The sequence below is a fragment of the Anoplopoma fimbria genome, chromosome 18 (genome assembly GCF_027596085.1).
Source record: "Anoplopoma fimbria isolate UVic2021 breed Golden Eagle Sablefish chromosome 18, Afim_UVic_2022, whole genome shotgun sequence".
Lineage (NCBI taxonomy): Eukaryota > Metazoa > Chordata > Actinopteri > Perciformes > Anoplopomatidae > Anoplopoma > Anoplopoma fimbria.
Genome location: NC_072466.1, coordinates 12,000,686 through 12,011,831, shown reverse-complemented (window position 1 = coordinate 12,011,831; position 11,146 = coordinate 12,000,686). Strand labels below are relative to the sequence as shown.

The 11,146-nt window shown below is 45.7% G+C and overlaps 1 protein-coding gene across 1 annotated transcript; it reads right to left on the bottom strand.

Annotated features, from left to right (window-relative positions):
• On the bottom strand, nucleotides 1-10,807 carry LOC129107357 (sine oculis-binding protein homolog). The gene is made up of 7 exons (XM_054618823.1): nucleotides 10,590-10,807; nucleotides 7,697-7,826; nucleotides 7,202-7,396; nucleotides 6,026-6,177; nucleotides 4,605-4,700; nucleotides 2,508-4,430; nucleotides 1-389 (listed from the first exon to the last, which is right to left on the bottom strand). Exons 1-6 carry the CDS (start codon nucleotides 10,680-10,682, stop codon nucleotides 2,517-2,519), a joined length of 2,580 nt encoding a protein of 859 aa, XP_054474798.1. The 5' UTR covers nucleotides 10,683-10,807; the 3' UTR covers nucleotides 1-389; nucleotides 2,508-2,516.
• Nucleotides 10,808-11,146: the final 339 nt, after the last annotated feature.

The window sequence follows — 11,146 nt, the reverse complement described above, 5'->3', positions numbered from 1 at the left end:
GGAGGAGGAGGAGGAGGAGGAGGAGGAGGAGCGCATCTGGGCACCCACACAATACACACACACATGGACACACTTGAGGGCAATGTCAGACAGGGAGAAGATCTGAGATGCTCAAGTGCTCACTGAACACAACATTACACTCCAGCCAGCAATACTCTTTGGTCCAAGACAAAATGTGTGACTGTGTTGTGTTTTTCCCCCACGGTGACTTCTGGTAATGTGGCCATCTGGACTGCTTCCTGGGTTGGCACCCTGCTGGTCTACAGGCAGAGTGACTCTCTGGTGGGCTGACAGGCTGAGGGATGTGCTGGAGGGTGTTAGCACTGGCGTTGTCCACAAGAGGGCGTGACACTGAATCTGGCACCGCCATACAGTGTTAAACAGGGTGTCTGTTCATTAGGTGCAGAGAGAAGGAGAGCAAAAAAAAAAAAAAAACAAGAGAGAAGACGAATGAGTGGTGAGATGTTATAGATTCTTGGCTGATTTTAATTTCCATTTCTAGGATATCTTATATCAACCTATCCTGCTCTGGACACTCATTCCTTAATCCACCTACTCTAAATGAACGCTGAGAATGAGGCTTTTAGTCATGTCTACACTCAGATAACTGTCGCACAGGGCACAATCAAACCAAGAACATCTGGCCTCTTTCTCTCTCACACACTCGCACAGACTTTCATTCAAACACACACATATTAAACGTAAACAGACGCACACACACTCTCATGTAAGGGCCAAACCAGGGTTCTGTACTCCCTCTGTCCCATTGCGTTTTAGTTTCAAACGCTCAGCGAATACCCATGTGGTGGGATCGGATTACACGGGGCTATAAAATATCCCAAATAAAGACAAGGAAAACTGAGACGAAAAAACGGACTGTTTCCTGAGGTGAAATCCTCCACTTGGCTGCTGATTCTGTCAGAGTGGGATATGTTTTTAAAGACTTTTAGCAGTTGAGACAATGGAGCATGGACAGCAATGTTCAGCTCAGAGCACAGAGGTGGCGAGCTAAAGTCAGTCGCATACGGCAGCCAGCTCCCATTACACACAACGCAGGGCCATAAATCCGTCTGCACGACACAGGCAGCATGCTGTGATTTCATATGTATTGGTTACTAAGGGGACGCATTAAACCACAACAAATGACAAAGAGTTAAGGTGGGAACTCATTTAGTGAAAGGGAATCTTGTAACTAAAACATCTGCGGTATGAGAAAAAGGTTTATGTTTTCCTTTCTCTATCATCAGCCATCACTTTTAAACATAATTATTACACTATGGAGGAAAATATTGAGAGAAAAGCAGGCCAGTTGAAATCCAAACCAACTCTGTAATATCATCAGATTAATCTCAGGACATGCAGTAAAATTGTAACATGATCTCGTTACTGCGAGATACCAGCGGGTGAGGACGACGGGTGGTGTTACAGCCATTTGGACTACCTATCAGGCCAGTGAAATCAAGAGGCCCTTTGATTGGTCCAAAGTAAAGAGGATTTTCTGCTGTACTCTAACATCAACATCTGGTTGGCAGGGGACAGCGGTGGTGAGTGAAGAGAAGGAAAAGGGTTGAAAGGGGAGAGAGGGGAGTGCACTCGAGCCGAGAAGAGCCGGAGCCAGAACAGGGTGTCATTATGACATGCGTAATCGAAACGCTCTGGTTCTGCCCCTGTGTTTTCTAGAGAAGCCCCAGAGCTCTATCACAGCTGAGGGCTGGCTCTCATATTCGCAGCGCCGTATAGTCTGCCTGACAATCACCTCTGTCTCTACGGTCACCTCGGAAACATGTCTGCACGGCTTCACAGTTCATACTGCAAGAAGCTGGAGTTTGACTTCTGGGTCACACTTGATCAACCTCTCTTGATCCTTCTCTCTGTCTGGGTGTCAGGTTGGACAGACCATCCCCTAACCTCAAGGTCACGGTTTTGATTTAGCAGCAGCCATCTGCCATTAACCTACTACCTTCTCATACATTGTAATCTGCTCTGGATGCATCGGCTAATTGGTAAAAATGTAAGGATCTCTTCCTCCGTCTTAAACAGACACATACGCACATATCTTGGCAAAACTGAGCCTACAAAACAGGCAGCATTGCAAACAAAGCATTGTGACTGTCAAGTTGTGGTGAAGTGATCGCCTTTCAAAGTGACTCTCACTGCCTGTGCGCTCCACCTCCTTCCCCTGTTGTAACCTTAGAGCCCAGAGGAGTGCCAGGTTACTGGGATTCTCTCCCGTTGGCGCCATGCTGTTTAGTGACCACGGCCATACTGTGAAACCTGTGATTAAGCTTGCCCTGTGTATGTTTGAATGTGTGTATTCGCACATTTTCCAATCCCTAGTCAAATTGCATTTTAAAGTTTCGCTTTTTTTTTTTAATCTAACCAACTTGCCATCATCATCATCATCATCATCATCATCATCATCATCATCATCATCATCATCATCATCATCATCATCATCAACCATCTCAAATGTATGTACCTGACAATCTCTATATAGCAGACCTCACCTCAATCCTCTACTTATTCTGATCCCGGATCCGTAGGCATCGCCTTTTCAGAGCTGGCTCCATGTCTCCAGCACTGGGCGTATTTGCAGGGCTCCGCAGGCTACCCTTGTCCCTGAGTTTGGGCAAGAGCAGCGGGGTGGTGGTCCCACTTGTCTTTGGCGCTGTGGGCAGAGCATAGGCATGGTCCTCATCAAGAACATGGGGGTCCTCTCCTACCTCCCCAACTACTGCTAAAGGCTCTTCTGACTGATTGACTGGGCCCTCAACCCGCACTAGGCCAACAGCAGAGCACTTGTTCTCCTTGATGGCCTCCAGCTCACTGAGCACGGGGTCAGTGGGTGGTGCTGGTACTCTCTGGGGTAGTGATGAGTCTGGACTGGCAGGGGCGGGTGAGGAGGACATCCTATTTGGACTGTAGTCCTGAGGTTTCAGGGCAGAGGGTTCGGCATCATACGGATGGCTGCTACCTGTGGGGCTGGGTGAGTTGTGTGAAGGTGGAGTGTGGGAGTCCTGGTGGTGGTAGACAGTGTCATGTGAAGGGGACCATGGTATAGAAGGGGTGGGTCTGATGATGTTGTGGAGCCCTGATCTGGTACCCTGCCCAGTTTCTGACTCTCCCAGCCCTGATAGGTCCACCACTCCATTGGCACTGGGCTTCACTTGGGTCCTTTGAAGAACCCTTTGGATGACTTGTCTCTCTGACGGCTGCTGCTTAAAGTCTGTCAGCCCCTCTGACCCTGAAGCTGAGCAGGGGGATTTGTTGTACTGTGCTCTGGGGGAGGATTCACCACTGTGTGGTGTGGATATTGGGGATGGGAATGGCCTCTCTGTTTTAACCCAATCTGTGCTGGGGTCACATGGTGAGGGGAAACATTGAGGCAAGGTTCCACCCAATTTGTTGGCCACCAATCTGCTGTCCCCTTCAGGGATCCCTGGAGTTGGCGGCCTTGTAGCCCTGGATCTACTCCGGTCTAGCCCCTCTGGCACTGGCTGGATAACACCACTGTGACTTGGAGTTTCTGGGGTTGCTTTAGAAGGGAATGGAATGGGGATAGGAATGGGGATAGGGACAGGTAGGGGAACAATTATTGGATAAGGCACCAGGACAGTGGGATGGGGCAGGAGAGGACTAAAGGAAGGAAAACCATAGTTCATGAATGGATGCATTGGGACAGGACCTCTTGGCATCATGTTCAGAGGAGGGGAGTGCAGGCCAGGGAAGTAGGCTCCTGGGAAGGGATGCATCATTCCAGGGGGATTCATGGAAGAGGTCGGGGGCTGCAGGTGAGGAGAGTGAGGAGGTCTGTGGATAGGGCTTGAAGAGGGGCCTGGGTGTCTTGGAGGGTTTGCAAGGGGGCTTCTCAAGCCCTGAGCATGAAGAGGAGGTCTGATGAAGGGCATGTGCATTTGAGGTACCGTATGATGTTCCACAGGGGGGCGAAGATGAGGTGGAGGATGAAGGGGAGCAGGGTGGGGTGACACTTCCAGAGCAGGGGGATGATGCTGGATGGGTCTCTCTAGGGTCCTCAGCCCGGGGATAGGGATCTTGGAATTAGAAGAGGATGTCTCTGAGGGAGACACAGAGGTGGATTCTGCTGATCCATGGTTTGGCGTAGGCCCTCTAGGGGAAAGGTTTCGATGACGAGCTTCTCCTGCACTGCTGCTGCTGCTCCAAGACTCAGGAGTGAGTAGCTTTTGCCCGGATACAATGGTGTCCGCCCTCCCCTCCTGGCTGGTTCTGCTTGGGCTGGAGCTGGTGAGAGCTGCACGGGCTTCCCGGTAGAAAACATCCATCTTGTACTGATTCAGACACTTGGTACTGCAGAACTGGAGTCGTTCCTCGCCAGTTCCGAAGTCCAGGTATTCCTTAGTGTGACGGACATGCTTGCACCAATCACATACCTGTGGCACAGGGGAGAGAGACTGTGGAGGGTCATTATAGAGACAGATCCATGCTCAAAACTTTGTGAAAATATACATTAATGGGAAAAAAGAAGTATACAAGCTACATATGTATAAAGCAGTTAACTTTTGTTCTAAATTCTAAATTATACTTTACATTGGAAAACAAAAAATACATTGATAGTGTCCTCTTACTCTGACATTGCTGTTTATCTTTAACACCAGTCTGGGCGAGTCCTCTGTATGGGGGTGTTGAGGAGATCTCTCACCGTGGAGGTCTTCATCTCTGGCCTGACAGGGGAAAACCAGTGTGACATAAACCAATGTGAAGCAGTTTGAGTTTATCCAACTTTTGATGAATTCACTCTCCAATTCATGATGATGAAACAGCAGTTGCTTTAAATCAATATGCTACACTATAATAATTCTGTGGTCATTAAACCACATTTAAGCTTCTTATATAACAAGGGCAAAAAATAGCTGCTAATGAACCACCTTGTCATCGAGGTTAGGAGCAGTTTAAACTTCATGCATGGCACCAAACCCTAAAGGTCAACAAAGGGAAATCACTGTGTTGTGAAATAGATATGATTCTACAACCGAGTATGGAGATAATGCAGGTGATGTATTGTCATATAATTAATGGCCTTGCCAGTATTAATATAGGAAATTCCTCTTGATTCATGTAAGCTGATCTGATGCCGATCTGAGTGCTCCCCCATCTCTGTAACCCATTGAGTCGTGTTGAGTTACGAAACATGAGGCAGCTGAAGGTAAGGTATGCACTGAAAGTGGACACCTCACCCCAGGCCTCCTGGCCTTCCTCTCAGACAAGCAGCAACAAGCCAACGGCAATGCTTTTCTCCACGCCTCCAAGGAACTAGAGGGCTTGTTGCGCAGAGTCTGTTCAGCCCTCCTTTTTGTCTCTGTTGTCGTGTGAATGAACCTACCACGGTATAAACAACAGTAAGGGTGAAAGGCAATATAGCTGCCTGTCACACCGCACCTCTAAAGAGGGTATATCCATGTCGTAATGGAAAGTGAAAAATCACGGCAATGGGCATCAGAGCGGTTCTCCATAGTTGTAGCTTTCCTGTCCTCCAGACCAAGGCCACTTAATGGCCAGCCCCTCCTCCATTAACGTGAAACTGATACTAAGTGTCCTCTACAAACTTTGACCTCGCTCCCTCCATCCCTATACTTGGCCCTCCATAATAACTAGAAAGTGTGCTCTCGGGGATCCTCCCTTTTAAAATTCCTGTAAATGAATCCATCAGTTATGACCTCACAAGATCAGGAGTATCTGTTTCTGAAGGTCTGTTTACCTGCCAGGAGCCACTTGATGCCTGGGTCTCCTGTGTACAGAGAGTCAAACACCTGGCACAAACTCAGTCCATATAAAGTAAGAGATGTGTGAGTGCATTTATGTGTGAAAACCTACTGCACACAACAATTATAAAGTGAAAAAGCAGATCTACAGATCAATCACTAAATATAGATATTAGGATTTCCAAGATCTCACCAACAAGGAACAACAAGCCGAAACACCTAAATGTTTATGACCACCAAACAGTGATGCTGATATTAATCTTGTACATTTTTAGTTGACCACTTACCTTATTGCGTTTGAAGTAGGCCCGTCTGCAGGCGGCAAAACACTTCTCACTGCAGAAGCTCTTGAGCTCTGAACCCATACATAGAGAGTAGCGTTTTACCCCTTCCTTCTGGCACCAAACACACACTATCTGCACATTCTGTACATCTTCCACTGCAGGGGAAAAGCAAAAAAAAGGATTTTAGAAATTAATGAGCATTGTTTGCAAAAGTCTTACTCACCAGCTTTTCTAAAACAGCTCAGTTCCAATATTATTTCAGGAGAGCCAGAGATCCTGTTGCACCCCAGTTATTTCTTATTATCTACACCACTGCTTTGTGTGGTCTGTAAGGTATACGGCCCCTGACACAGAATTTTGAATTTAGTCTGTACTATTGCTAATTGAATTGAAACAATGACTGAAGTTCAAGACTTGTCTTTCACTTTATGTTTGAAGGTATTTTTTTTATGAACACTGAGTGTACAGTGTAGGAAATGCAGCCCTTTGTATAATGTTTATATAGCATATGTACAGTGCAGCAGGACAATGACAGGGATACAATTCCTACCCTGTTCACCCTGATAATACTCTCAAAATGACGCTGAAAGTAAGCACAACTTTCACAGTCAATTTGGACCCAATAGGCTGTTGTACAGGGCCAAAACAACAGGACATTATGTTACTGCTCAGTATATCAAGGTAAGGCTATAGAGCATCAAACTCATCGGATTAAGTGAGCTGACTCCTCTTGAGCTGCAACTGGCTTGTAGTGTGAAAACAACATCATTTGCAAAGTAATTTATCTCAGAGTGGAATCTCAGAGAATTGTTTTTTTCATACAGCAATAATACCTTGACTGAAAACTCAACAGATAAATTCAGGTGTTACTATTTTTCCAGCCTTTTTTATATCCAGTAATTTGCTATTATTTAATATAATAATACTATATTTCCCAGTATGAATCACCAGAGGAACCATTCATAAAACAAAAATGATCCTGTTTACATGGCTTCTATGAATGCTCAAGACCCATGAGGATATTCCTGAAACCTATCCACATTGCTGACCCTGCACTCTGACTTTTCACATATAAACATAATACAAGTCATGGATTATGTGTGCATGTGTGAATCTGGGGGCAGCACTGCAATAAGATAACATAAAAACACTAAATGTAAAGTTTGGTAGCCCCACTACCTGCTGATGGCTTTATAAGGGGTACAATAACAGGGGCAGTCTTCTGCTCCTTAGAGGTGATCAGGGATGAACTTGTTGAGGAAGAGGAGGGTGAAGAAGAGGGGACACTGGAGGACTCTCTCTCTCCACTTTTCATGGTGAGTACCGAGTGACCAACTTTGGTGTCCAGGCTCTTGGATTTTGGCAATGAGTTCTCTGAAAGACATAAACATAATATAACACTCACATTTTTGTCATTTAATACAATAGCATAGTATAGCTTACATGATACTGTTAGAACTTTTGCACAATGCCCTACACAGATTATTAGTACAGTCGTGTTGAGAAACAATAGATGTATCCGAATGGATGAAACTTGAGAAGTTGCAACTACAGGAAAGTGTGTCTAGCAAATTTGAACAGTGACTCTGCAATGTCTGCACTGAACTTGCAGAACCTGTTAAATTCAAGAAGCCTCTTCTCTTCTAACATGGAACTGTTGACACCTGCCCTCACCTTTTAGCACAGACACATGCTGACGTCTCTCTCGGTAGTTTCTGATCTCGTTGGCCTCCGAGTCTCTGAGGTCTACCTTGTCATAGCCGTACCATCCCAGCAGCTCGTTCATGGTGCTTTCTGCAAACGTCTGCATGAGAAAAAAAAAAAGGAAAATAAATCCCTGATTAACCTTCTCTGTAAAGGGATAGGGTAACTGAGCCCTAGCCTGCCTGCAAATGGGAAATTGTGACCGTACATCTTAGGGTTGTTAGTGGAACTTTTTATCCTATGTTAAACATAATCAGACCTTCCCACTCTGAATCAATGCAAGGGATTCTTTCTCAGCCTCAGCTCAGTTGGGGAAACGAATATGGGCACAGTGGAGTACAGTATGACGCTTTTTCCATGATGTATTCAAGTTGTTTACTCTTGCTAAATCTGAGACGGAAAGGTTTAAAACCTAACACCAGTGTGAAATCTATGAATCATCCTTTGTTTATCTCTTTTAATTGGAAAAAAAAGAGGGAGAAAAGAAAACTGTTCCCCACAGATGGGATGTGTAGTCTCCCCTTTTTTTTTTTTATTACGACCAGATGAAAATAAAAAAAAATAAAAAACACAAAGGTCTCTCTCTTTATCCACCCACCTCTCTCTGTGGCTTTGGGAGAACCGGATTGGAGGAGAAACCCGATCCGGAACGGGCAGAAATCAGAGCGGGACACCCTACACCACAGCGAGGTCCCACGGTTCTCGGAAATGCCCCACTCCTCTCCCTTCGTCTCCCTCCAGTGTCCACCACTCTCACTCTCTCTTCTCCCCAGCTTTCCCTGTCCCTCGCCTTGCCTCTCTTTCTCTCCTCTGCCCCCCCTCCCTCACCTCCCATCTTCACCATCCTCCCCTCCACCCCTGCACCTTCCAGCCCTGACACCCGACACAGCGCTGCCTCTCAGGTTTCACCCTTTTCCAGCACAGCCAGTCTGCTGTGGTGGTGTTGTAGTGCTGTGGTACTGACTGCACATTCTTTCCCCTGATTTCCTCACTCCGACCTCTGCTCTGCTCTAGGGCCTCAGAGAAATGGATCCCTCCCTTGCTTGCTCACTTTCTGCCGTGTATGTGTGCGTTTGGGAGAGTGTGTGTGGGTGAGTGCAAGCAGCGGTATCATATCCAGCTAAATATGCCTAACGATGATTAAAGTTAAGTATCCAGTGTCTGGTGCTGCGCTCGGGTCTGACGTGGAGGGAGTAGGTCCGAATGTGGCGTTGAAACAGATGTATTACAGAGACAACACTCGACTGGACCTCAGCAGAGCTAGAAATCAGATTGCTTGCCTTCCTGTCTGTCTTTTTCTTCTCATTTTTCCTTGTCCTTTCATCATTTGACACATTTCAAAAGTTGGACAATTGTTTTACCTTACAAGTTAAGTCTTGTATGTTTCACATCACATCTAATTTGGATATTTTCTCCTCTACGCATACAGTTGTTATTTGCTCTTTCTGTTTTCCTGTTAATGAAAGACGGGCTATTTTTTTCTTCACCCACCCCTCTCCACTTCCCACAACGTTGTTTTTGTTTCTTTTTGGCAGTTCGGACAAACATCTGCTTTGTGAGAGTGACAAGCCATATCCCAAACCACAGAGAGAGTTGCAGCCAAAGGCAACAAACTGGGGCCGACCCTGAGATTCAGCCCAGGCAGACTCACATCAAGCAGGGATAGCATTTCACATGTTTTGATTAAAATTAGTTAAGTTGTAACACTACACCTCCCCTGGATATCAAACGCTACAATCCAAACCACTTACACAAAAAAGAGCACATTTCCTCTCTCACGAAAGGCCAGAATCTCCTCCCCCCTGAAAAAACTTGCTTGTCTTTTTTAGAGTTCTGACCTCCTGCTTGAAGGAGCTTCAGATATCCCTTACCACCACGGTTAACACTCTCAAATAGCCTGTGTCCAAACCCAAACAAAGCAGACAATCCATGGATTAGTTTCCATGCAGTAATAGGTTCATAATGGAGGGAGGGAATCATGTCTGTTACTGTTATTTAACCTCGACTGTCCTTTAAAGCAAAAGTCAAAGGAGACATTCTTAAGGGACATAACCCACCAATGAACATTATCTTTAAATAGAAACTTTATTTTGATGTGAAATGTACATACTTTAAAATTGTGGGATAAGCTTCAGTGTTGTTTTTTTTTTTTTTTTTTTTTTTTTTTTTTTTTACAATGTAAGGCTGAGGTAGGCTATTTAAATGATACAAATGCCCTCTGTCTTTTGGAAACCATAAGGGCAAGCCTCTGTGGTACAGCAAGTGTGCGCACCGCAAGAGCGGGGGGAAGAAGTGACGCACATCTGGATCTCCGCTGGACTTTAGGGTGCGCGCGTCCGGCCACAGCTGGCCGGACATGGCGTCTCTCGTAGGGAAAAGGCCAACCTTATTCACAGCGAACATCTATAATTAAAACACCACGTGTGTCTGTGTGTGTGTGTGTGTGTGTGTGTGTGTGTGTGTGTGTGTGTGTGTGTGACATTTTGAGTTTATATTCATATGACATGATTCGTGATTGTCCTCCAAGTGGTGCAAACTTTGAAGATCCCTGTTTTTTCTTCTTCAAAAACATCTGTTACAAACGGATCTTCATGGCGTGTGACTTGAATAAACGACACGGAGAGCATTCACAGAAAAAAAAAAAAAAAAACACAATGTGAGTCTGATATTCCCGGCATTAATCTATGCACAGTTGCCTCTCTCTCCCTCTCTCTCTCTCTCTCTCTCTCTCTCTCTCTCTCTCTCTCTCTCTCTCTCTCTCTCTCTCTTTGCCCTGTGTAGGAAGAAACGTTGGTGCGCGCACAGAAGTTGTCTCTCGGTCAATAACGATCAAAACTACTGTGACACACAAACTCACTCTCACCTTCATCTCCTGGTTGATCTCCCTCTTTACGGGGTGCGCAGGTTTCCTGCTGCGCTTATTTTCCGGTGGTCTCCCTTTCTCCATCTCTGGCATAGTCCTGGTCTGGCCGGATCCGACCCGGATAACTGTTGGGTGTCAGCGAGAGGGTTTTCTTAGCGGAGCAGCTTAGATGAAAGCTGTCACTCCAGGTGACAGCGGCTGTCATTCCCGGACGTCTGAGTCCCTCATCTGGGGCTTCACACCATCCGAGTCAACTGAACATGCGTGCGCTCCGGGCTGGAGACTCCGCAACGAACAATCCTAACTCTCTTCTCCAACACTGTCAAGCATCTACAGGTAACAGAGAGAAGGCTTCCGGTTGGACCTTTCAGAGTAAACTCTTAATTAAGACCTAAAGTAACGTTTTTGGAAAGCAAAAGAGTGATGATCAATAACTTAATAATGGAACTTCGATGTAAGTATGAATTAAACCGAATGAAAAATATATAAAGACTTGTGGTCAACATGCATAACAACGTAAAACTTTAGAAACTGAACCAGTGTGAAACTAGCCAATA

Excerpts from the sequence above, each read along its gene's own strand:
- LOC129107357 (XM_054618823.1), bottom strand. The coding sequence starts at position 10,682 with ATGCCAGAGATGGAGAAAGGGAGACCACCGGAAAATAAGCGCAGCAGG. Across the intron at positions 6,178-7,201 it reads CCTTATAAAGCCATCAGCAG|TGGAAGATGTACAGAATGTG; the intron begins GTAGTGGGGCTA and ends TTTCCCCTGCAG. Across the intron at positions 4,701-6,025 it reads CCTACTTCAAACGCAATAAG|GCCAGAGATGAAGACCTCCA; the intron begins GTAAGTGGTCAA and ends TTCCCCTGTCAG.